Source organism: Heloderma suspectum, chromosome 3 (genome assembly GCF_057233095.1).
Source record: "Heloderma suspectum isolate Gila_16-S chromosome 3, 16-S_ref, whole genome shotgun sequence".
Taxonomy (NCBI): domain Eukaryota; kingdom Metazoa; phylum Chordata; class Lepidosauria; order Squamata; family Helodermatidae; genus Heloderma; species Heloderma suspectum.
Genome location: NC_139460.1, coordinates 26,604,958 through 26,632,737, shown reverse-complemented (window position 1 = coordinate 26,632,737; position 27,780 = coordinate 26,604,958). Strand labels below are relative to the sequence as shown.

General features: G+C 43.1%; 1 protein-coding gene across 1 annotated transcript; it reads left to right on the top strand.

Moving 5' to 3' along the window:
* The first annotated feature begins 284 nt into the window (after positions 1–284).
* On the top strand, positions 285–18,830 carry LOC146349450 (stromelysin-1-like). The gene is made up of 10 exons (XM_084841624.1): positions 285–374; positions 2,355–2,596; positions 2,761–2,909; positions 3,260–3,385; positions 6,579–6,740; positions 8,473–8,629; positions 10,075–10,208; positions 13,805–13,964; positions 17,205–17,305; positions 18,730–18,830. The coding sequence occupies exons 1-10, from the start codon at positions 285–287 to the stop codon at positions 18,828–18,830; spliced, it is 1,422 nt and encodes a 473-aa protein (XP_084697750.1).
* The last annotated feature ends 8,950 nt before the right edge of the window (positions 18,831–27,780 follow it).

Here is a 27,780-nt window from a genome sequence, read left to right as displayed (position 1 = left end):
CGTCAGCATCATTACAGCTAATTGATGGAAGAACATAGATGGTAATTGTTTCCTAGACTTGAAACATGTAAGATTGCAACATCTGCCAAGGTGGAGAGCGAAGAAACTATGTCAAGTTCTTCAGGCCAAAACATACTGTTTTTTCCATGTGTCCTCAGGCTGATTGGGTAATATTCTGAATTGAGTCAAGCTACGGCTTATTTTATGAAGCACAGAAATGCTATATAAGCAGGGGCACATAGCAAACAGAGGCTAGGATCTGGCTTTGGAAACTAAGATTCAGAATGAAGAGCACCTACTTCCTGCTGTTGTGTGTGGCCGTCTCTTATGCTTTGCCGATAAGAAGCGAAGAAGAAAAGTTGGAGCTTATTCAGGTAATGGTGCTTATGTGATTGGATGTAAATCATTTAACTCACTTATAAATTAAAAGGACCTTAATGAAGATGAATCAGTGGTTCTGGTGTTTATAGGTTCAATATGTGGGGTCTTAGAAAATGCAGCTCGTCCTGCAATCCTATGTACATTTATTCATTGAACTCAATAGGACTTACTTTGGAGAAGACATGATTAAGATTGTGCTGTTACACTGAAATCTTAAACGTGTTTAGCCAGAAGCAAAGTGCAATGTGTTCAATAGGGCTTACTCTTTAGTAAGTGGGCTAGAGCCAGACTAAGGTAGTCACACTTTAGTCCTATTGAAATCAGTGTGATTAACATATCCTGGATCGAACCCAAGGTGTTTCAGGTCGCAGCCTTAATTTACCATCTAGAAATATTTGGAAACCTCTGATTTGCTAACATTTTTTTCTGTGACTGCATCATCTATCTGGGTTTCATCCAGACTTAGCTACACTTAGAGTAGACCCATTGAAATCAAAGGTACTTAAGTTGATTTCAATGGGTCTACTTCAACTTTAAAGTATGACTAAGGGCGCAATCGTATGCATGTTTAGTCAGAAAAAAGTCCTACAAATCCGAGAGAATTCTGGGAGCTGTAGGGCTTTTTTCTGTCTAAACATGCATAGGATTGTGCCCTAAGTCTGTATCCAACCTATACTGAGATTTCTTTTTTCCTGATCATTATTGTATAGTATTACTGTGTTGTAAACATGATATGGATCTTCTTTACAGCATGGACAGGCAATGCCATATGTGATATAAGTTGCAGTGAGAATGGGACATGTGATTGGGACCATGGAGAATGTCATAACTATATAACACAGTAAAGGGCCCCTGATTTCACATGTTTTAACCCTCACCTGTTGAAATCAGTAGGACTTGAAATGAACTTGGAATTAGGACGGGAACATGAACAATAAGCTTTGGAAGGATTGGTACTAGGGAAAGGGGTTCTCTTTATTGTATGAGATAGGAATCCAATTTGAGAGGAACGTGTGCCTAGAATCTCAAAAAATGATACAGGAAAATGAGTGTTTGGAGTGTTTGCCAGTATGACATGAAGCTGTAGCTGGTTCATTGTGATGAAATGTAATGATGCAAAAAGGAAATTTACTAAAGAACTCTGTGAAACAGGAATGTACGAGCTTTTTTTTGCTCATAACTTTTTATATCTGTGTCAAATCTAGTTTTTATTTATTTATTATTACATTTATATCCCACCTTTCTTCCATTGTGCAACTTGAGGTGGTTACATTGGATTCTCAGGTGGTCTCCCCTCCAAGCACTGACCAAACCCAGACCCACTTAGCTTCAGCAAGGCAGCTGCCTCATGTGCCATCAGGCCATGCCCTGGGACCAATGCAGTCTTCATTCCATCGAAGTCAGCAACAAAACTGTCGTTTCTCTGAAAAGCTCCCAGCAGGAACAATGTGAAACTTTTTTAAAATGATTGGCTACAGTTGGTATGCATTATAGCAGCCTCCCCAAACTTGATGCCCTCCAGACGTGTTGGACTACAACTCCCAGCATTCCCGACCATTGGCCATGCTGGCTGGGGCTGATGGGAGTTGAAATCCAAAACATCTGGACAGTGCCAGGCTGGGGAAGGCTGCATTAAAAAGTTTTTGTCACAGTGGTGGTGATGAAACCTCTGGCAATGACTGGCTGTGCTGCTCTGTTGTCACCGAAGGAGAGGGAATGGGACTAGCTATATCTGCTGTGGCTGCTATTAGCTGACCTCCCATGATCCTATAGGGAGTAGTGCAGAGAGAAGAGCTTAGGAAAGGAAGAGGGGTAGAAGTAAGAAAAGGAGGGGGTTGAGAAAGGTGGTGTTCCCACACTGATTGGAAATAATGAGCCCAGTCTTTGGCTGGAGGCCTCTCATAATTCTAGAATGTCAACAAGTAAGATAATTAACTCAAGTGTATATATGCATCTTTTTCTCCTTTTATCAGAAGTACTTAGAGAAATATTACAACTTTACAACAGATGGGGAAACCATCTTCAAACAGAAAAGCGACCCTATAGTAAAAAAAATCAGAGAAATGCAAAGATTTATCGGGCTAGAGGTGACAGGCAATCTGGATTCTAATACACTGGAGGCGATTCAGAAACCAAGGTGTGGAAACCCAGATGTTGGGCAATTTGCCTTCTTCGCAGGACAACCCAAATGGGAAAAGAAAGACCTGACCTACAGGTAATTTTTTTCTCCACAGGTTCTTAAAGGTGACATTCTCACAATTTTAGGGACATCGAGAGCCTGAAATAATAACCTCTGTTATTACTTGTTGTGTCAATCAGTTCTATTAAGAAGTTCTGTTAATAAGTTCTGTGTTAATTTGTTCTGCATTCTTTTCAAAGGATACTGAATTATACACCAGACATGAAAAAAACTGATGTGAACAAAGACATTGAGAAAGCTTTTAAAGTTTGGAGCCGAGTTTCACCTTTGACATTCACCAGGGTTTTGGAAGGCAATGCAGATATACTCATCTCTTTTGGTTCTAGAGGTAAAAAACCTGTTACGTATATAATTCCACATCGTGAGGAGAGCTTCCACAGATAGAGTTGATTCTCCCTTTCAGAAAGTCGCCTTTCACGCGTGGGGAGCGATGGAATGGCGACAATGCTAGCGTACTCCCCTTCCCCCTGTGTTTACAGTACACAGATTGCTAACACCTGACTAGGGCTACAGCGTTGGGTGAGATCAGCACACACCCCAGAATAAGGACAAGTTTAACAAAGAATACACAATGACCAAGTAAGAATTCAGCTCAGTGGCTAAAATTCAGCTCACTGGCTAAAGCACACATCTGGGAATAGGCGACAAAATATTTATTGTATTGTCTTGTGTGTTTAGAGCATGGAGATTTCAATCCTTTTGATGGGCCTGGTGGCACTGTCGCCCATGCCTACGCTCCAAGCACGGGCATTGGAGGAGATGCCCATTTTGATGAGGATGAAGACTGGACCAATGGCTTAGAAGGTACTTAAAAACAAAACAAAATGGAAAACGTAATAACAGCTTTGGCCATATTGAAGCACTATTGTTAAGTATACCTGTATCAAAGAGCTGGAACACTTACGTATTAATAAGAATCTTTATTTATGCTATTATTACATTTCTATCCTGTCTTCCCCCCGCCCTTTGCAAGGAACCCAAGGCAGCTCACGTGGCCCTCCTCTTCTCCATTTTATCCTCACAGCAACCCTGTGAGGTAGGTTAGGCTGAAAGTTAGTGAATGGCCCAAAGTCACACAGTGAGCTTCACATCTGAGTGGGGACTTGAACCCAGACCTTACAGGTCTCAGACCAGTACTCTAGCCACTACACCACACTAGCTCTCAGTTGATTTTCCACTCTCAGGTTTACAGTAACATTTGGCCAAAGCTACCACCACATGATGATAGCTCTTATCACAATCCGTTATTATGACCTATGACTGTAAGTGGCCTGTAGCTATAAGTGGCCTATGACTATAAGCAACAATATGTTTATGGGTATAGATATGGGCAATTTTATCACAGCCTACATTTAACTGTTTAAAGAACTGTAAAGTTACTATATTAGGCAATATTCTAATCTGGGGTAGACAACCTAGTGACCTCCAGATGTTTTGGACTACAATCCCATAAGCCCCAGCCAGTATGGCCATTCTGGCTGAGGCATATGGGAGGTGTAGTCCAAAACATCTGGAGGACACCACATTGCCTACCTTTGGGCCAAATCCATATGTTCCTGAGATCTGCAGAGTTGTTATAATCTCCTGAGCAACATTGGGCCAATCTACATTGCACCTGCCATCACAACGAAGTCGGGGTCCTGTCAGGTTAAACGCACTCGCATTAAAACGTGATTATCCACACTCATCCATTTTCCCCATTGCAGTTCTTGATCGAATACGTGAGCTTGGTTCACACTCGAGAGCTGTGCTGTTTTCCTGCTCTTAAAGACAGCGGCTCTCATTGGAGGAGCAGAAACTCTCCCTGTTTCTGCTGATTCCCTGCCCACCACCCCTCTATTCCTCTATCCCTCTGTGTGTGTGTGTGTGTGTGTGTGTATATGTGTGTGTGTAGGGATGGTGCGAGCATCCTGTTGGGGCTCAAAGCCCAGTGAGAGCTTGTCCCTTGCTGCCACCACTGTAGCATGTGGGGGTGGAGGGAAGAAGGAGGCACCTATCCTCTTCTCTCCCCCACCACCTGCTGGAGGCCAGGGTGAGAGGCTGGGGGGTGTCTGCTGATGCTTTTTTCCCCATGCCAGCTCTTTGCAGCCAGCGCGAGGAAGAGGGGCAGCGGCAACGACACTCAGTGCTCAGCTTTGGGGAGGGTGCCTGCTAGCATCTTCGAAGCTTCAAAGCTGCACAGCTTCAAAGTCCCTGAGATGACATTGCATAGGTTCCTCAGCACTCAAGCTTTATCACCAGCAAGGAAATGGCTGGAGGCGCATGCTCTTGTCTGATCTTGGAAGGTCAGCCCTGGTCAGAATTTTGGATGGGCGACCACCTGGGAAGCAGGCTTCCTGCACAGAGCAGGGGGTTGTTCTCTCCCTTGAAATGACACTAACTTTTACCTCCTTCTATCCCCTGCTTTGGCTTTAAAAAAAAAAATAAGGATCACAACTGAGTGCCTTTACACATGCTGCCTTCCCCCACCCATTCTCCCAGTAGCTTAACTGGTGGTGTAATGTTTTCTCATAGCCCCAATCCTGGGCACTCACTCAGGAGTAAGCCACATTTAACTCAATGGAACTTACTACTGAGTAGACATAAGATCACCCTGTAAGCCTGCAGACCTCAAGTAAGCCCCATTGAGACCCACAGGGTGCTCTGGAACAAAAGAGGGCATTGCTTCTGAGCTTGGTGGGGTGGGGGTCAGAGGTGTCTCCCTTCATTGCAGGGAGGCATTTTACCCTCTGCTCCCACCGATTGAGAAATGCAGAGTCAGGAGACACTCAGGTTGGGGAGGGGGGCTGCTTGCATCTTCAAAGACTGCCCAGTGAAGAAATTTATGCTTGTGCGCAGGGAAATCAGGCTGGAGAAGCCTTATTCTTCAAAGATTTGAAGATCTGAAGATTTGAAGATAATGCCTTAATTAAAAAAAAAAAAAAAGATCACTTACAGGGCAATCTTATGTCTACTCAGTAGTAATTTCCATTGAGTGCAATATGGCTTACTCTTAAGTAAGTGAGTGCCCAGGATTGGGGCCGCGAGAAACCATTACAGCACCAGTTAAGCTAGAATGTGGGGGAAGGGTGGGGAAGGCAGCATGTGCAAAGGCACTCAGTTGTGATCCTTAATTTTTTAAAAAAAAAAAGCCAAAGCAGGGGATAGAAGGAGGTAAAAGTTAGTGTCATTTCAAGGGAGAGAACAACCCCCTGAAGCCTGATTCCCTGACGGTGGCCCATCCAAAATTCTGACCAAGGCTGACCCGGCTGAGCTTCCCAGATCAGACAAGAGCTGGCACCTCCAGCCTTCTGCTGGGTGGTGATAAAACTTCCAGTGCTAAGGAAGCTAGGCTATCAGTAGCTGGAAGACCAGATGGGGGCATCTAGAGCTGTGATTGGACAGGAGGAAAATACAAACACTGCCGTACATGGACAGGCATGGGAGGGGACTACGACTTTATAAGGTAATGAACATGGAAGAGCAGAGCACGTGAATGGGAAATACGGGGATATCAGGGTATTGAAAGCGGCAGCACAGAAGTGGGAAATTCTGGTCCCAATTCAAGGCAGGTCCTGCGTAGTGTGAAAGACGAGCAGTGAAACCTTATTAGAAACAGAAAAAGATATAAGTGTAGATTGGCCCATACAATGGTTAGACAGACCATACCTATTTTTATTTAAAAGAAATTCATGGGCAGTATCCAACAGCGTCATTCTGCAAACTCAGATAGCACTAGCAGTGCTCTGCCAAATCTTTACATTGTGCAACTGCTTGTGCAGACATATCTTTAGTTGGATTCTGCTCTTGTATGTGATCCGGAATCTAGTTTCCACTAGTGCAATGTCATGTGTGCTAGTGGAATGGCACAGTTGGATACTGCTTCTAATTTTGTGGGAGGAGCATGGAAGCAACACGTTAAACTACCAAGCAGTCTTGACACCTTAAACTACTATGCAATATGAAAGATTTGGATATAGAAATCCATAGCATGATGCATTTCTTCTCTTCCTTTTAGGTTCTAACTTGTTTTTTGTTGCTGCTCATGAATTTGGCCACTCACTTGGACTCTACCATTCCCAAGATCCTAATGCTGTGATGTTCCCAGTGTATAACTATCCTGAACACAGTCAAAACATCCTCTCTCAGGATGATATTCAAGGCATTCAGCACCTCTATGGTAATTTAAACAATATTAATAATCTAAAATATTGTAGTCTATCAATGTTTGTGAAATGGAAGTTTACTGATATGTTTTCATGGATGGGTCCTCACATATATTCAGATCTTTATATTTTGCTCTTCTAAGGAATCTCTGAACATCTCTGTCTCTCTGTGTCTCTGTCTCTCCCTCCTAGTATACATTCCATATCATAGAATAGTAGGGTTGGAAGGGGCCTATAAGACCATATATACTGGAAGACTTTCCTGCACTCCGAAGTATTTGCTGGACTTCGTCAAATCTTTATGATGGGATGGGTTTTTATGCTGCTGCTCCTATGTTTTTAATGTTCTGCTTTATGTTCTCTTTGTTCACTGCAATCCTAAACATGAAGTCAAATCCCATGAGCTTATTCCCTAATATGTGTGCTTAGAACTGCAGCCTCATCCATGTTCTGACTATTGTTATACTCTTTATATACATTGCAAAGAGTGTTCCTTTTTCAGTAGGAAAGGCAACACGTAAGCCTTACAATTAAATAAATAATCAAACATGCAAGAAAGTAGCTTTGAAAGACTAAGGGTGCAATCCTGTGCTGGTTTAGACAGGAAAAAGTCCTACAGTTCCCAGCATTCTCCAGCCAGCATGGCTGGCTGAGGAATGCTGGGAATTGTAGGGCTTTTTCCTGTCTAAACACGCATAGGATTGTGCTCTAAGGGAAGTGGGCTTTTAATGAAGGATTCATTTTCTCCTGGAGCCCATGGTTACCAGGTTCAGGTTTTCTGCATCCACTTCTCTCATCACTACAGTGTTATCCTTGCTGCTCACCTGGATGCCAGGCTCCCTGAGCCTGCCTTACCTTCCTCAGTAGAAGCCATATTCCTTTTCATCTTGCATCCTCCATGAACCCTATACTGGTTTCTTGAACCTACATATCATGCCACACTCTGGCTAGTTCCTGGACATTTGCTGAATCTAACCCATGTCTGCCAGGTGTCTCTAAAACTTTAAGATCTGCCATGGCCTTATGATCCATTGGACTAAATTCTTGTGTGTTGTTATAGCCATCAATGAGACCAATCGTTACATTTTTAAAAAACGTGTTCTAATTGTGCATTCCAAAGAGTGCATTTTTCTTAGTCCTGGAATCTTAGGGATGGACGAATCTGATAATTGTGGTTTCTCCCAGTTTCTCATTTTTCAGTCTTAAATTCTGATTACATCTGTTTGCACACCAGTTTGAGATTTATTATTTATTTATTTTTTTAAAAGCTTGCACAAAAATCCATACACATTTTTGGTGAATGTTTCTCCAAATTCCTGCATTTTGTATGCAATTTTGCCTAATATAATGCATTTTGAACATTATTTTACCTAATATATGCATTTATAAGTGCACTTTCCCTAATATACGCTTTTTGTGTAGACATTTTTGGGTTGGAGAATTCCATGGCAGAATTCGGAAGAGTGCAAATTTTAAAGGACAATTGAGTTTCTGTTTGCATATAAGGTTGAAAGTGAGCAATTAGATAAGTTCATATTCAAATGTGAACTGAACTAATTTCTCTCCCATCCCTAGTCCTAAAAATCCTGCATCCTTCATCCAATTTCATGTCAAAATATAGTTAAGGAAATAGGCACTCCTTTCTATCTAAATGTTTATGTATGTAAATGTTTGAGCATGCTTATATGGCTATTCAGATGAAGAAGGTTGTTCTGTCCTAATGTCATGCTTCTCAATTTCTTTTAGGACCATCATCTAACCCATCTCATGACCCAGTGGAAGATGACAAGCCAAAGGAACCTGTCAGGCCAACCCGATCTGCATTACCTTCAGCTTGTGATCCTCGTTTGACATTTGATGCTGTCACCCCTTTTCGGGGAGAAATACTGTTCTTTAAAAACAAGTAGGCTAATAATCTTTATCGCTATCGTACAAGTATCTCAGCACCTATCCATCCCCATCCCACAAATAGTTAAAGGATGGTTCATTAACCACTGGGCAGTGTTGTGATTCGGTAGGTAGTGAGTTGGCCTTGGATCTGGACAGTATAAACTTCAAGTTCTAACCCTATTTGAGGATTCACAAATAAGACCTAATTCTCACTGGAGGTGGCAAAACTGTGTTTGGGCTGTACCATTTTAGACTGCAGTTGGGGGCTCACATGACTGAATACTCCTCCATACAAATAAATAAATGACACTTTTTGGACAAAAAACCAAAGCCTATATCTGGTCTAATTTTCATCCTGATACGCTAGTTTTCTGTTTTTGTACAGAAGAGTGTTCAGTCATGTGTGCTTCCATCTACTGCCTAAAGTGGTACAGACCAAACATCCATTTAGTGCTTCAGTGAGAACTAAGCCTGAACAACCATGAGCAGCATCCCTATAGGGAAATAATAGCCTCCCCCCAACACACACACCCTTGGAACTGAGAAATACACAGTAAGTGTCCCTTAGAATACTGATTCAAAATAAGACTCTAAGGGCACAATCCTAAGCATGTTTAGACAGAAAAAAGTCTTACTGTTCCCAATTGTTGGCTGAGAAATGCTGGGAGTTTTAGGGTTTTTTTCTGTCTAAACATGCATAGGATTGCACCCTAAAATGGTTAAAAACAAAAACAAACCACTAGCATGAGAAATCTTGGTATGCTTGCAACTTGACAAGCTTTATGCCCATAAAGGAGAATGAATAATAACTAATAATTAAAACATATTAACAAGCTAAAAGCATCAGCAAACACAGAACCCCGCAAACCAAAATTAACAGTCAATAAATAAAATTAAGCAACAATCCAAAGTTAGCTGTACTAAAGTCCCATTGAAATTAATGGGACTTCAGGCAGGCACAACTAACTTGCCCCATTGGTTTCAATAGGATTTAAACATAGATGACTTACTCTATGATTGAACTCTTAGATGTCTGGAGTAAAATCTCCCATGATCGAGCCACATCCTACTCTCCCAATTGCACTCACTGACAGCATTGTCAGCCATCAGCATGGTTATATATAACCAGTATACCTCTGTATATCAATTGCTGGGGAACATGGATGCTGTTGCTCTCGTGTCCTGCTTATGGGCTTCCCATAGGCATCTGTTGGCCACTGTGGGAACAGAATGTTGGACTAGATAAGCCTTTGGTCTTATCCAGTATGCCTCTTCTTAGGTTCATTCTGGTACTTCTGTCACACCTCCCCTGTCTTTTCCTTTCTCCTATTTTAAATCCTCCCCTCTCCATCTAATGGGAAAATTGCCACTGTTATGCCTTCTATCTCAGATGCTGCAAGGTGAAAGAAATATTTTTGTGGACACATAAAATGAAATAAATGTATATGTTTGTTTCAGGCATTTCTGGCGGAAGCACCCCCGATATCCAAATATTGGCTTAAGTTTAATTTCGGAATTCTGGTCATTTTTACCCTCTGGTGTTGATGCAGTTTCTGAAAATAATGATAAAGATGAGGCACTTCTTTTTAAAGGTAAGTGTGCAAAAATGTAATACTATTATGTATTTATTCATTTTTACTTTAAGCTTACCATCTTGAAGCGTTGTTGTTGTTGTTCAGAAGTTAAGTCGTGTCCGACTCTTCGTGACCCCATGGACCAGAGCACGCCAGGCCTTCCTGTCCTGCGCTCTCCCCTGGAGCGTGCTCAAGTTCATATTCATTGCATCCGTGATGCTATCTAGCCATCTCATCCTCTGCCGTCCCCTTCTCCTTTTGCCTTCAGTCTTTCCCAGCATCAGGGTCTTTTCCAGTTACTTTTCTCTTCGCACTAGGTGGCCAAAATATTTGAGCTTCAGTTTCAGTATCTGTCCTTCCAATGAGCAGTCAGCGTTGATTTCCTTTAGGATTGACTGATTTGACCTCCTTGCAGTCCAGGAGACTTGTAAGAGTCTTCTCCAACACCACAGTTTGAAAGCATCAATTCTTCAGTGCTCGGCCTTCCTTATAGTCCAGCTCTCACAGCCATACATTACTACTGGGAAAACCATAGCTTTGATTACATGGACCTTTGTCGGCAAGGTGATGTCTCTGCTTCTTACAATGCTGTCTAGGTTTGCCATAGCTTTCCTCCCAGGAGCAAGCGTCTTTTAATTTCATGGCTATAGTCACCGTCTGCGGTGATCTTGGAGCCCAAGAAAATAAAAACTGTCACTGCTTCCATTTCTTCCTCTTCCATATGCCAGGAAGTGATGGGGCCAGATGCCATGATCTTCGTTTTTTTAATGTTGAGTTTCAAACCAGCTTTGCACTCTCCTCTTTCACCCTCAACAAGAGGCTCTTTAGATCCTCTTCGCTTTCTGCCATTAGGGTGGTATCGTCTGCGTATCTGAGGTTGTTGATAATTCTCCCAGCAATCTTAATTCCGACCTGTGATTCATCCAGCCCAGCATTTCTCATGATGTACTCTGCATATGATGTTAAATAAGCAGGGTGACAATATGCAGCCTTGTCGTACTCCTTTCACAATTTTGAACCAATCGGTTGTTCCATGTCTGGTTCCTACTATTGCTTCTTGACCCTCATACAGGTTTCTCAGGAGACAGGTAAGGTGGTCTGGTACTCCCATCTCTTTAAGAATTTGCCACAGTTTGTTGTGATCCACACAATCAAAGGGTTTAGCGTAGTCAATGAAGCAGAAATAGACGTTTTTCTGGAATTCTCTTGCTTTCTCCATGATCCAGCGAATGTTGGCGATGTGATCTCTAGTTCCTCTGCCTCTTCAGAACCCAGCTTGTACTTCCGGTAGTTCTCGGTTCACATACTGCTGAAGCCTAGCTTGTAGGATTTTGAGCATAACCTTGCTGGCATGTGAAATCAGCGCAATTGTATGGTAGTTTGAACGCTCTTTGGCGTTGCCCTTCTTTGGAATTGGAATGTAAACTGACTTTTTCCAGTCTTGTGGCCACTGCTGAGTGTTCCAAATTTGTTGGCATATTGAGTGCAGCACTTTAACAGCATCATCTTTTAGGATTTTAAATAGCTCAGCTGGAATACTGTCATCTCCACTAGCTTTGTTGTTAGTAATGCTTCCTAAGGCCCACTTGACTTCACTCTCGAGGATGTCCAGCTCAAGTTCAGTGACCGCACTATCATGGCTATCAGGGACATCAAGATCTTTCCTGTATAGTTCTTCTGTGTATTCTTTCCACCTCTTCTTAATCTCATCTGCTTCTGTTAGGTCCATGCCTTCTTTGTCCTCTATCATGCCCGTCTTTGCACAAAACGTTCCCTTGATATCTCTGATTTTCTTGAAGAGATCTCTAGTCTTTCCCATTCTGTTGTTTTCCTTGATTTCTTTGCATTGTTCATTTAAGAAGGCCTTCTTGTCTCTCCTTGCTATTCTCTAGAACTCTGCATTCAGTTGGATATATCTTCCCCTTTCTCCCTTGCTTTTCGCTTCCCTTCTTTCCTCAGCTACTTGTAAAGCCTCCTCAGACAGTCACTTTGCTTTCTTGCATTTCTTTTTCTTTGGGATGGATTCAGTTGCTGCCTCCTGAACAATGTTACGGACCTCCGTCCATAGTTCCTCAGGCACTCTGTCTATCAGGTCTAATCCCTGAAATGTATTCCTCACCTCCACTGTATATTCATAAGGGATATGATTTAGGTCATACCTGAATGGTTTAGTGGTTTTCCCGATGTTCTTCAATTTAAGCTGAAATTTTGCAAGAAGCAGCTCATGATCTGAGCCACAGTCAGCTCCAGGTCTTGTTTTTACTGACTGTATAGAGCTTCTCCATCTTTGGCTGCAAAGTACATAATCAATCTGATTTCAGTATTGACCATCTGGTGATGTCCATGTGTAGAGTCACCTCTTGTGCTGTTGGAAAAGAGTGTTTGCTATGATCAGGGTGTTCTCTTTGCAAAACTCTTGACTTCCTACTTTAGCATTCCAATCCCCTATGATGAACAGGACATCTTTTTTTGGTGTTAGTTCTAGAACGTGTTGTAGGTCTTCATAGAACTGATCAACCTCAGTTTCTTCGGCCTCAATGGTTGGGGCATAGACTTGAATTACTGTGATGTTGAATGGTTTGCCTTGGATTCGTACTGAGATCATTCTATCGTTTTTGAGATTGTACCCCAGTACTGCTTTTCCCACCCTTTTGTTGACTATGAGTGCTACTCCATTTCTTCTAAGGGATTCTTGCCCACAGTAGTAGATATGATGGTCACCTGAATTAAATTCGCCCATGCTTGTCCATTTTAGTTCGCTGATTCCCAAGATGTCGATGTTCAATCTTGCCATCTCATGTTTGACCACCTCCAGCTTACCTTGATTCATTGATCTGACATTCCAGGTTCCTAAACAATATTGTTCTTTCCAGCATCAGATTTTCTTTTCACCACCAGACACATCCACAGCTGAGTGTCCTTTCGGGTTTGGCCCAGCCGCTTCACTCTTTCTGGTGCTACTTGGAAATACCTTCTGCTCTTCCCCAGTAGTATACTAGACACCTTCCGACCTGAGGGGCTCATCTTCCGGCGTCATCTCTTTTAGCCTTGTGATACGTTCCATGGGGTTTTCTTGGCAAGAATACTGGAGTAGGTTGATAAAACAAAGAATAAGAAAGCAAATGCGATGCATTGAGAAATAACAACATACTATAGTTAAAAGACTGAGGCCTACTTTCAAGGCATCCTCCATTTGAGGGCTGTCGTGTCCCATTTCATTTTAAAGATAAAGAATCGTAAGAACTGTTGCCCATCAACTGTTAGCACCTGGACAGCAGACTGAACAGGCAGGGACACGGGTCCCATCACATAGTCTGACTATGGTGAGATTTATTGTATTTCTGCTCAAATTATAATAATAATTTCTAAATTTGTATCTATACATAAAAATTAGCATATGCACATTTTACGCATGCCTGTGTCCTATTTTTATAGTCTCTTTTGGTGATACATTTCCTCTTTTGGTGGGGGGGTGATTCATAAGTTGCCACCATATATGCTCCCTCCTCCTGAAATACACTTCACACTTTCCATGCCCTCCCAAATATATATATTTTGGTGTCAACATTGATAAGTGGTAGCTAAAATATGTTCCATTGCCTGTTTCATTACAGGCAACCAGTACTGGGTTGTGAAAGGAGATTCTAGGCTTCCCGGATATCCCAAGCGTATCCACAGCTTGGGCTTCCCAAAAGATGTCAAGAAAATTGATGCAGCATTTTTCAATGCAAATGAGAAAAAGACATACTACTTTTCTTCTGACAGATACTGGAGGTATGAAATAATATCAAATGCAGCTTGAAAAGACTTGTATCTGGTATAGATAGATAGATAGATAGATAGATAGATAGATAGATAGATAGATAGATACTGTTTAGAAACAAGAGGAACAATTTAGTTGTATTGTTCAAGTCCCATTTCAGGAGAGTTTGCAGAGTAGAATGTTTCTGATGGGTTGCCTAGTGGATGAAGTTAGATACACATATATGGGCCTGTTCAGATGCCTGGAGCTCCTTCATGCAGCGTGGCCTGTGGGTGTAATTATGTGGAGGAAGTAATGGCTGCTCTCCAGCAATGATCTGCGTGAGTGTGGCAGGCTGGTTCAGCCTCAGGGGATTGGTGCCTGTAGTTGTGAATATGTTACATCTGAGGTTACTGCTTCGACATGGCTGTACCAAAGACTTCCTAACTCTGTGCATAATTCTATGCATGGCTTGATTGCAGAGTTGCCAAGTATCCAGGTCAAGCCAGTATTTGCATTGGAAGAAACCCCCCGCCATGCTCCCCCCCCCTCACCCAGCTGATGCTAGCTGCATGTGTAAAAAAACCTGCATGTTAAATGCAAAGATGCTTTTAGCATCATGTGTCCTTTGACCCCCTAGACCTCTGAAGATGCCTGCATCTTCCTTGGAGGCAGACCTGCCTGAACCCTTGGCAGAAGGCCATTTTCTAAGCTGGTGTAGGGTATTTATAATTGTTTATATTTTGAAGTGCTGTGAGATAGTAATAGCATGTTGCATCGCATTATGTACTTTGAATAGCACAGAACAATTTCATCTCTACATTTACCACTGCCCTCCAATGGTGGCAACTGGCATTGCTTGACAAAAAGTAAATGGATCTGGGTTTCTGAAACAAATATAATTTGAACAACGGTGAAAGCGTCCAAAGAAGCTAAGCACAGAATCCCAAAGCACTAACATTTCATCAGTTATGTCTGATGTACAGTGACAGGGAACTGAAGTTGGAAAGTCATAGGATCAGAGAGTTGGAAGGGACTTCACAGCCTCCTGCTCTGTGCAGGATCTGAAATGCACAATGTAGCTGCAGCATCCCTGACGGATGACAGTCCATCCTCTGCTTAAAGTCCTAAGCGGCTTGGGACCTCAATATTTGCGGGAGCACCTCTCCCTATATATTCCTGCCTGAGAACTGAGATCTCTTGGAGGGGCCCTCGTCTGCGTCCCACCAGTACGAGGCATACACGAGAGGGCCTTCTCTGCTGTGGCACCCTGGTTGTGGAATGCCCTCCCTGTGGAGGCCCGTTTGGCACAGACATTGGTCTTGTTTCAGCACCAAGTAAAAATGTGGCTTTTTACCAAAGGCTTTGAGGCCTAATGCATTCCCTAGCACATTGTTTTAACTGTTTTATTGTTTTAGATTTTGACTGGTATTAGCTTGTTCAATTGTTTAATATGTTTTTAAGTGTTTAAATTATTTATTGTTTTATACTGTTTAAATTGATTTCATCTGTACGCTGCCCTAAGACCTTAATGATATAGGGCGGGATAGAAATGTTTTAATAAATAACTAAAATAAATATCTCCAGTGGAGATCCCACCACTTCCTGAGGCAGCCTGTTCCACTGCTGAATATGTTGTGCTGACTCTTAGGAAGTCACCAGGTCATAGCTTGCCTCATCCACACACCCACTGAGCAGCCTTAGGAAGATAGGGAGCTGCCTTATTACTAAATCAGACCATTTGTATATCTAGCCCAGAACTGTCAACACTGACTGGCAATGGCTGTCCTGGGTTTCAGGCAGGACATTTTTTGCAGCCAGTGGAGGCTGGTGGCTCTGTTTTTGGTGGGGCTGTGAATCCATTGTGTTTCACCCAGAACTCTAAAGGAGCTATCCAAGGTGCCGAACCCATTTTGGAGGATAGGGCCCAGTACTATGGATAGCAACTTTAGCATTCTGGCTGGTTCTGACTGAAATCCAGAATGGATTCACAGCCCCACCGAAATCAGAGACACCAGCCTCCACTGTTTCGAGCTGTACTTGGAGATGCTGGGGGTTGGACCTGGCACCGTCTGCATGTAAGCAGGTGTTCTCCCACTGAGCCACGACCCTTTCAGCTTTGCTGGAAGGAGAGCTATATTTTGCCTCAGGGCTCCTTGATACTCCCTACAGCTGAGTTGGGCAACACGTAATCCTGGGCACTCCCCTCGTGCCTTATCTTAAAGCTAAATTGGCCCTTTTCACCTGCTGCCCTGCCATGAAATTTCAGTGGCAAATTGTTGCTTTGTTTTGCCACCGCTGCCAAATCTCGGCAGTATGGTGAGGGGCAGAGATGTTGTCCCTGGGGGTTTCTGGGGGTTGGGGGGAGGGGAATTGGCCCCCAGCCATTACCCACCCTGGACTATAGGAACTCAGTTGTATAGAATAGGTAGAACGCTGGGATCCCTCCGTCATTTCCATGACCTGTGGATGGAGCCATGTGGGCTAACTGAGCATCCTCCACAAATTATTATTATCATTATTTATTACATTTCTATACTGCCCCACAGCTCTTGGCAGTTCACAAAGATTAAAAACCATTAAAATACATTATATAATGTGTAAAACCATTTACATAAAACATATCAACAGACAGCACACACACAGGCAACATATATCTAAAAACAAATTTAGATAAATTTAGACAAATTTAAACATGTGAGGAAGTGGGTACCCCTGTTTGTGCATAGAATTACTGGACACAGATTTCACTGCAGCTGTTTGCACTTTGGGGCTGTCCTGAAAGCCTATGTCTGACAGTCCGTCTTCATAAAACAACTATGCTAATAAAACGGAACAATTTAAAAAACAAAACAAAACCCAAGAATGGGTCTGTTTGTTACTTAGATGCATTTCAAGAACCAAATATCTGCCCCCTTTTTTGCACATTATCAGAGCAGTGTTAAGAGGAAATCACATCTTTTGATCTGGTCCCCTCTTGCTGCAGTAGTGACCATGGACCAGGGGAATATGTGGCTTCTTCCTTCACGGGACAGCCCTGGCTAGGAAAGGAATGGCGTCCTTTGGCGGTGCCACCTAGGTCTTTCTTGCATACATTACTGAAGCAATGTGGGACTGGCCCATAGGGAGGTGCTCCAACAGAGTGAGGAAATAGGCACAGGAGGCACAGGGGTTCACAAGTTTTATTTCCGAAGTAGCAGATTCTGGACAAAAGCCATTGCTGACTCAAGCATTGGTTGGTTTATGTACCAATGCCTCCCCTCTTTCCTCAGTTATGATGAAAGCCACCAAACGATGGAAAAGAAGCCCCAGAAGATAAGAGATGGCTTCCCGGGTATTGAAGGGAGGATTGATGCTGTGTTCCACCATAATGGTAAGTAACATCATAAGGACACATGAAGGATTCCAGTCTGAGGGGAATCTTGAGATGTGCACAAGGATTTGAATCAGGAAATTTGTTCTGATTGTGGTCTGGTTCAGACTACCCAATGGTCTGTTGTTTCAGTGGACTCATTTGTGAAAGGGAAACTGAAATTCCATCAAGGGGTATATAAAATGAATTCAGGTGTCCTTTATACATTATGGCAGGCTGTTTCCATAACTAGGGTGTTTACTGGTTAACCAGGCCTGTAGCTGTTGGGAAGATCTTGTCATGACCCACGGAAGTGAAAGCTCAACTATTCTGTTCACAGCCTTTCTCCCTTTCCTCTAGCCCTGTTAAGGTATTGAACAGGGAATTCCAGTCATGTACAGGGCACAGGGTTTTGCACACTGGTTCCGCCCATAATATCCTTGTCCCTGCCCACTTCACCCACAACCTTCCTGCACTAAATGGGAAGGTCTGAAGGGAGCTTTTACGTGCAATTGGCTGGCATGTGCAGGGATGATGGGGCTTGCCCAGCACACAAGCCCCTGCACCTCTTACATGAGTTGGTATTTACTTTCCAGGCATAACACCCCAATAGGGCTTCTCTGTATCCAAATTCAGAACTGTCAACCTGCTTCTACCTGTCTGTCTGTCCCTTCCCCTAATTCTAATGGGAGTCTCATTCCCAAGCCTGGAGAGCAAATTCAGGACATTAAAAAACCATTAATGATTGACAATCAGGTTTTCCAGGCAAAACTGTAGGTTGGGCCTAGTGATGCTAATACGGCCAGTATAAAGATCACCGTAATAACGACTAATTCCTGAGCCTGGATTTTCAAAATAAACGAAATGGATCTTGATCATGATTTGAACAGTGGCGATTGGCTCTGATGTCAGTGGGATGGTGAATCCACTTCGGGTTTCAATCAGAACCAGTCAGAACTCTAAAGGAGCTATCCAAGGTGCATGAGCTATCCAAGGTGCTGGATTTGAAGTGTGCACTGCATATTAGTTCCAGGTCCAAGGATATTATTATGTTCTATTATCATAACATGAGCAGACAAATCTCGAAAGTTTGGGCCAACACTACTTATCTGTGAGTGGAAACATGACATGAGCTGTTGTCTTCCAGAAGAGTTCTCTCTGCCATAATTCGGTGCTATGTAGAAGTAGCAATTAGCTTGACAGCGAACACCATCAATGGCAAATACCATATCTCTTTCCTGTTCCCTCCTCTCTCTACCCTTGCAGCTAGAATAATACAGAAGAAATATGCCCCCTAAAATACTCCCCACATGGCCAACATCAAGGACATCACATTTTGCACTAGCTAAAGTTTCCAAACACTTCTGAATTTGTAGCCATGCTATCGCTTTGATGTCCCCATAATATGTACATTATAATAATTCAGCTTTTTTTCCCCTTTACAGGCTTACTGTATTTCTTCAAGGGAACAAATCAATATGAGTTTGACCCTAACACCAGGAGAGTTATTCAGATCATAAAGGCCAATAGCTGGTTTTCATGCTGAGAGAATTAAATCACTGAAGATATAGAAAACACTATATTGAAAAATACTCAGGATACCTTATCCAGATTGTCTAATACTAGCACTGATCCTCTATAAATATCCCCCTGTTAAGTAGTGATGTCTAATATGGATTGTTTAAAAATATCATGCATGTATATGACAAGCTATTCTTAATAATGACTAAGGTTGCAATCCTCTACTCATATACCTGAGATAAGCTCCATTTGTACTCAGTGGGACTTACTTCTGAGTAAACATGCATAGGATTGCAGTGACAGCCACTCACATAGTTGAATAGGCAAGCCAGGAAATTGGCTTTCCTATTCAGCCACAACAGCAGCTGCAGTCGAAACTTCAAGAACAACTCTTGCAGGGCCGGCCCTACCATTAGGCAGAGTGAGGTAGACATCTCAGGCAGCAGATGCTGAGGGACAGGGAGCATATAGAGCTGTGTGTGCAATATGGCCTGCCCTGTGACCACTAGGCTGCCCAGCTACTTTCAGATATGGCGGAGGTTGCTGTTCTGTCATCCATGTTGATGTAAGATTGAACCGCCAGTCTAGTCTGCTTTTGTACATGGAACAGGAGGAGGCACCATCTTGTCTTCATCTCAGGCAGCAAAATGTCTTGGCCAGCCCTGCACTCCGATCACATGTGTGGGGTCTCTACTGTGCATAGCTTTATAAGATTACAGGCTGGTTTTGTAATCCTAACTGAACAGTTATCTCATAGGATAGGTAACTGTCATATGATAGGTTTTTAATCAGGTCATGGGATATTGTTTGGATATGTGTGTGTTTATGTGTGTCTGCCTTGTTTACATGTTTGTAGCTAAGAAAGCAATCCTATGGCCCCTGGAGAGCATCGGGGTGGGGGGAATAGGATACTTTGGATTCCTGGATCCAAGGGTGGAGACAGCACTCCGACCTCTGACCCAGGTCTGAGCTCCCTGCCCCCTTGCAGCCAGCATGGAGAGAACCATGCTGGCGACCTCTCCAAGGTCACAAAGGTGACCTCAGAGGAAAGGGAAAGGGGGGTGGTTCTGTGCATGGGGAGGGGAAGGGACAGGACTGGGGAAGAGGAGATATGAGCCATCCACAGCCTCCTTCCCTCCCCCTCTCTGATGCTTCAGTTAGATGGGCAGACCCACCCACCCACCCCACCCCACTTTGTATTTCTTTCTGAAATACAAAGCAGGAAGAGTGCGGAGATGAAGATCACCTCTGAGCTCCCCCCACTCTGCATAGGGTGCCCATCAGCCTTCAAGTTCAGAGGTTGACAGGTATGCAGATAGGATTGCACCCTAAACTGTTTTATATTATGCATAAAACTATACTTTTAAGGTTTTTAATCTTTGTAAACTGCCCAAAGCGCTTTGGCTATTGGGAAGTATAGAAATGTAATAAATGAAATGAAATGAAATAATTTCTAAAGATAATCAGGCAGGGTCCAAAATGCTTCATATAAAATTTTTCATTGTTGAACCAAACATGGCAGGTTTTCAAGATGAATAAAACCATTGCTCAGCCAGTGATTTTTTTTAAAAAAAATTGTGGCACAACAGGTTCCTGTTTTTGTAACATAATTTGTCTTACAAAAACATCCAACAAGCTATCTGGGCAATGTTTGCCCAACTGAACTGTGATTTCAATGGAATTCCACCAGTGTTGGGTACAACGTTTTAGGAACTTCACCATGAATTTTCAGCCTGTGAACTTTTTTTTTAGTTTGGGTATAAAACTTTTATTATATCCTGATCATCTTTATTCCATATGTTGACCACTGGTAATTTATTATATATTAAGCAGTCCATCAATGGCAGTGTTGGATTTAGCACAGATGTTCATTTTTATGTATGTGTTTCTCATTTTTATGTTTGATAATTCATGAATAAAGTAGATTTGCTTTGACAGATCATTTGTTTTCTTGAGTTTTCTCTGTGATGACTGGTGTCCTAAAGTGTTTTGAACTGAATACCTAGAGAGCAATAAATAGACCTTACCACTACTCTCCTCAGTCCTCACCACCATCTGTGGCATGGAAAGGATCACATTTAGCTTAGAGAAGAGAAGACCAAAGGAGGATATAAGAGCATCCTTCAAATATCTAAAGGCCTGATATATAAGAGGGAAAAGACTTATTTTCTGCTGCCCCAGAAGGCAGTACTATTTCTAATGGGCATTAGTTTCAGGAGGTTAGATCTCAGTTGAACATTAGGAGAAACTTATTGACAGTAAGGGCAGTTGAACAATGGAACCAATTACTGGATGTGGGGCTCTCTCTCACCGGAAGTCTTCCAACAGAGGCTGGACACCCATCTGTTAGGATGCTCTAGCTCCAGATTTGCTGCATTGAGCAGGGGTTGAAATAGATCATCTACAAAGCCCCCTCCAATGCTTGGATTCTATCATCATTCTTTAGCACATACATCACTTACACCAAGGTAGATGCAGTGAGGAAGGAAAGCTTCCCAGGTAACATTTAAAAGACCCCTTATACAGATCAGTGTGAGATGGCCATAGGTTAGTGGTAGCATATTTATTCATTACATTTACATTCCACCTTTCTTCCAGCCTGAAATGTAAGGTGGCATACACTGCATTCCCAAGCAGTCTCCCATCCTGGAACCGACCACAGCCAGACCTGCATAGCTTCAGCAAGGTGGCCTTATTTTGTGACTTCAGACCATACCCTGAGACCAAAATTTACTTTCCATATCTACATCCCATTCAAAGGCTGCTGCAAATAATCCTTGGTAGTTCTAGCTGCTAATATTTAGTAGTAGTAGTAGTATTTGTGTTACTAGTAGTGGTACTAGTAACACAAAGAATGGCCATAGCTCAGTGTGACAGAGCACATGCTTGGCATGTAGATGGACCCAGGTTCGACCCCCGGCTTCTCTATATAGGGCAAAGAAAGACTCCCGCCTGAAACCCTGGAGAGCTGCTGCCAGTCAGTGTTGACAATACTGGGCTAGATGGGCCAATGGTCTGACTCTGTATAAGGCAGCTTCCTATGTTCCTATGTTCATATACGCGGTACTTTACTGAGTTTGATAGTAAAAAGAATGACAGGGAACTTGCAGCACGGGAGACAAGATAAGAAGAGAAGGGGGGAGTGAGTATACAGTATGTGTGAGTAAATCAGAAATAGTGTTGCTTACGAACAAAGATGGACTAAAAAAATTTTCTCGTCTCTAAGATGATCCTCTTTGCATATTCTCATGACCCATAATTGAATAGGTGCTTTATCCCCCCAAAAGCTAGAGCCTCACAGGATGTTGAACTTTCATTCCGCAGAAGTATTTTAAAAAGGTGGGGGGAGAAGTTTGCAGACACATAGATTGTGAAACCAGAAGAAACTACCAAGGTCATCTGGTGCATGATGTCCTTCACACACTGTGTTAATTGTAGTAAATAGAAATGATATTTTCTTACTTTGGAAACAGATGCATTCAAACCCAACTTGGGTAAAAGGCTACAGATGTTCTAGAATGATGTCTTATTTTCAGCTGACATTTTCAAGTGATAATGAATTGGCCACTTGCACACTAGAAGTGATCCAGGAGAGAATTCTCTCTCCCTAGCAATATACAACACTAATGTACTGCCAGAGTCACTCATGCAGAGTGGAACTTTCTATTCATCTGTTGTGTTTGCGCTGACAATTAAATGCATGTGTTGGAGTTGGCTTTGTTGACTTTAATTTCAGATACAGGGAAAATGCATATTAGAAAATGACCTCAATAGCTGTGTTTTTGTACATTATCACTTAATGACACATTTGTTGTTCAGTTGTTCAGTCGTGTCCGACTCTTCGTGACCCCATGGACCATAGCACACCAGGCCTTCCTGTCCTCCGCTCTCTCCCGGAGCGTGCTCAAGTCCATATTCATTGCATCAGTGAAGCTATCTAGCCATCTTATCCTCTGCCATCCCCTTCTCCTTTTGCCTTCAGTCTTTCCCAGCATCAGGGCCTTTTCCAGGGAGTTTTCTCTTCGCATTAGGTGGCCAAAATATTGGAGCTTCAGCTTCAGTATCTGTCCTTCCAATGAGCACTCAGGGTTGATTTCCTTTAGGATTGACTGATTTGACCTCCTTGCAGGAGGTGCAAACCTTGCACCACAGTTCAAAAGCATCAATTCTTCGGCGCTCAGCCTTCCTTATAGTTGAGCTCTCACAGCCATACATTACTACTGGGAAAACCATAGCTTTGATTATGCGGACCTTTGTCAGCAAGGTGATATCTCTGCTTCTTACTATGCTGCCTAGGTTTGCCATAGCTTTCTTCCCAAGGAGCAAGCGCCTTTTAATTTCATGGCTACAGTCACTGTCTGCGGTGATCTTGGAGCCCAAGAAAATAAAATCTATCACTGCTTCCATTTCTTCCCCTTCCATATGCCAGGAAGTGATGGGGCCAGATGCCATGATGTTCATTTTTTTAATGTTGAGTTTCAAACCAGCTTTGCACTCTCCTCTTTCACCCTCAACAAGAGGCTCTTTAGATCCTCTTCGCTTTCTGCCATTAGGGTGGTATCATTTGCATATCTGAGGTTGTTGATAATTCTCCTGGCACTCTTAATTCCAACCTGTGATTCATCCAACCCGGCATTTCTCATGATGTACTCTGCATATACATTAAATAAGCAGGGTGACAATACACAGCCTTGTCATACTCCTTTCCCAGTTTTGAACCAATCGGTTGTTCCATGTCTGGTTCTTACTGTTGCTTCTTGACCCTCGTACAGGTTTCTCAGGAGACAGGTAAGGTGGTCTGGTACTCCCATCTCTTTCAGAATTTGCCACAGTTTGTTGTGATCCACACAATCAAAGGCTTTAGCATAGTCCATGAAGCAGAAATAGACATTTTTCTGGAATTCTCTTGCTTTCTCCATGATCCAGCGAATGTTGGCAATTTGATCTCTAGTTCCTCTGCCTCTTAGAAACCCAGCTTGTACTTCCGGTAGTTCTTGGTTCGCATACCGCTGAAGCCTAGCTTGTAGGATTTTGAGCATAACCTTGCTGGCTTGTGAAATGAGCACAATTGTATGGTAGTTTGAACACTCTTTGGCATTGCCGTTCTTTGGAATTGGAATGTAAACTGACCTTTTCCAGTCTTGTGGCCACTGTTGAGTGTTACAAATTTGTTGGCATATTGAGTGCAGCACTTTAACAGCATCATCTTTTAGGATTTTAAATAGCTCAGCTGGAATACTGTCATCTCCACTAGCTTTGTTGTTAGTAATGCTTCCTAAGGCCCACTTGACTTCACTCTCGAGGATGTCCGGCTCAAGTTCAGTGACCGCACTATCATGGCTATCGGGGACATTAAGATCTTTCCTGTATAGTTCTTCTGTGTATTCTTTCCACCTCTTCTTAATCTCATCTGCTTCTGTGAGGTCCCTGCCTTCTTTGTCCTTTATCATGCCCATCTTTGCACAAAACGTTCCCTTGAGATCTCCGATTTTCTTGAAGAGATCTCTAGTCTTTCCTATTATCTTATTTTCCTTGATTTCTTTGCATTGTTCATTTAAGAAGGCCTTCTTGTCTCCCCTTGCTATTCTCTGGAACTCTGCATTCAGTTGGATATATCTTCCCCTTTCTCCCTTGCTTTTCGCTTCCCTTCTTTCCTCAGCTAGTTGTAAAGCCTCCTCAGACAGCCACTTGGCTTTCTTGCATTTCTTTTTCTTGGGGATGGATTTAGTTTCTGCCTCCTGAACAATGTTATGGACCTCCGTCCATAGTTCCTCAGGCACTCTGTCTATCAGGTCTAATCCCTGAAATGTATTCCTCACCTCCACTGTATATTCATAAGGGATATGATTTAGGTCATAGCTGAATGGTTTAGTGGTTTTCCCTACGTTCTTCAATTTAAGCCGAAGTTTAAGTTTAATGACACATACAGGCACCTTATCTGTTTCTTTTTTAAAAAAGAGCAAAAGTGTGGCTCTGGGCTCCTTCACATGGGTTTTTCTTTGGGTGTGTTGGTTGTTGTTCATTCACAGTCTTTCCCATGTGCAATACACAACATCATTATCCTACAGCAGCTTTCCCCTGTTTTCCCCATGATATTTCTGTATGCAGAAAATGCAGTATTATTTGCAGTCGTGCAGTGGATCCACATCACCTGCCTGTGTATTGCTGACATTGTGCTATGACATGCTTTGTGTAAGCAGATGTTGGGCGGTGCAGCATTGACGCCACCTAGCAATGACGATTGGGTGGGAGTGTCACCCTCCCTTGACCACCAGCCCCTTCACTATTCCACGCCTGGGAACCACACTGGGAACTTCGGAAGTGCAGTATACCGGCGTTTCACTAGTACAGAGTGGCAGACACCGCTGCTGCTCTGAACGCCCACAATGTTGCAACCCTTTTCCACTCAATCCCTTCTCCCAATGTATACTCAAATGAGAAAAGTGTTACTGCTTGCTTTCACAAGGACAACACTGACTTGTATATGTGGGGGAGGGGGGCAGGAGAGCAGACTTCTGAAGTTTATTTATTTTTTTTATTTTTTTATTTTATTTATTTATTTCTATACCGCCCAATAGCCGAAGCTCTCTGGGCGGTTCACAAAAATTAAAACCAAACAACACACAATAAAACAATTTAAAATATATAGAACATTAAAACCACAATATAACAATACAACCACAATAAAACCTAGCAGCAGTGCAGGAGTTTAAAATACAGATTTAAAACAGCAAAGATAAAAATTTAGAAAGCTAAAATGCGTGGGAAAATAAAGAGGTCTTCACCTGGCGCCGAAAGGAGTACAATGTAGGCGCCAGGCGAACCTCACTAGGGAGCTCATTCCAGAGTAAGTTGTGAACATACTGTGGATTGTATATAGAAGTTGCCAAGGTAGGAATTGGAGGCAGCAGAAGTAACAAGAGGAGGCAAGGAAGTTGAAATGGAAAAGTTAATGCTGAGAGGGGAAAGGGGCTACCCCAGAGGGGTTGACAGCAGAGTGTACAATGCTGCTGACATCCAATAACAGTCCACCAGGCTCCACCCACCAGTGCAAATGTCAGGTAGCATTATGCAGTAAAAGAAAAACCAGCTGTGTAAAGAACTGATTTCAATCCCGCAAAGAATCCAGAAGCAGAAGCCCAGGTAAATAAAAAGCCTGGTGTGGTGAAGACCTCTGTCTGGCATCAGGCAAATATATCTCCAGTGGCTTTTGGGTAACTTAAATGAGAAGTCCAATGTGGAAGGAAAGGGAGTGGCTACCAGTATTTGGTGACATCCAATCAGCCCACCTCCATTCTGGAAATCCACAGACAGATTTTAAAAGAGCAGGATCAATTCTTGTGTACTTTTTCAATCCACTTGAAAAACATTGACTGTAGAGCTGAGCTGAAATTTCTCAGAAAACTTTTTTCCCTGAAAACTATGGAGAGATTTTTCTTTTTCTCATCCTTCCCCCCCCCCCAAAGAAGGACACTTTGCAGACTTTTCTACAAATATTCTCCAACATTTTTGGGTGGTGAGCACCATTCTGTCTTTCCCCACCCCGCACACACACAGTGCCCTGTAGTGGCACTATGTCCTGGGAGGGTGCAAAACACAGTTGCACTGTGGTGGGTGCAAAATAATGGTCAAGGTGCCAACACAGTTGCTGCTTGCACACTGGCTGCAGCGGCAGCAAACACCAATATGCGCGCACACGCGCGCACACACACACACACTCCTTAAGAGAAAAGAATGAAGCTGTGCTACTGCCACCGCTATTGGTGAGCCCCATCCCTGATAAACTGTGGGAAATTTCTCCTCCACCTGGAGAAAGGTGGCGAAACATAGCAGACAATTTTAATTTTATTTTTTATTTATTTTATTTATTAAATTTCTTAATTGCCCATCTGGCTGGTCACCTGGCCACTCTAGGCGATGTACAACAACAATCAAAAACAACAATTAAAAAATGCAACAATCAAAGATAGTAAAATGAAGCATTAAAACATCCTGTTCCAAAAATACCCTAACCCACCCCAAATGCCTGCCTGAACAACCATGTTTTCAATGTGTGGCAGAAGCTCATTAAAGAGGTGGCATGGCAGAGTTCTCTAGGGAGGGAGTTCCACAGAGTCGGGGCCACCACAGAGAAGGCCCTCTCCCTCGTCCTCACCAGCCTGCTGTCAAGGGCTCCTTGGAGGTCTCTCAGTCTAATCCAGTAGCCAAGTCCAGACACAGACAAAGGGATTCTTTTCAAAGCTTTATTCTTCTTTTACAACTTAACATCTCTACAGGTAGCAACTAGATCTGAGCAGCAGCATCCCTATGCCCTAAGTTAGAACAGTTGGTCCCCGTTTGAAGGGCAATTACTGGCAGACCCCTGAATATAAGGACTAGGGAGAATCCCTCCCCTTTTCCCTTGGATCCTCTGGGCGCAACCGTTCTTTGAGCGCGAACCATTTGGCGCCGCTCTCTGCGTCTGCGCCGCGCATCCCCCCAGTCTGCTATCTGTGCTGAGTCTAGGGACGTACGAAAGTCACTTACCTGGTCTCGCAGCTTGCTTCGCGGTGGGGGGGAGGCACTTCGCTGCTCCCCCCGAAGTTCAGGCCGGGGGGGGAGGCTTCCCGCCTCGCCCAGCCGAAATTCAGGCCGGGGGGGAGGCTTCCTACCTCGCCCAGCCGAAATTCAGGCCGGGGAGAAGCATCCCGTCTCCCCGGCCGCGAACTTCAAAAGAAAAGTAAAAAAAAAAGCCCCTGTGATAAGCTACGTAACGATTTACGTAGCCTGTCATGGCTAGATCTGCAAAGTCAGCCATGATAGGCTACGTTAATCGTCACGTAGCCTATCACGGGTGACTTTGAAAAAAAAAAAGCGCTTACGCAAATGGCGGCCCCCATACGGAGCCGCCATTCGCGTTCCTTATTTGGTCCCTGTAGTCTACGTAAAGATTTACGCAGACTACGGCGAAAATAAGGGCAACGCTATTTTGTTTT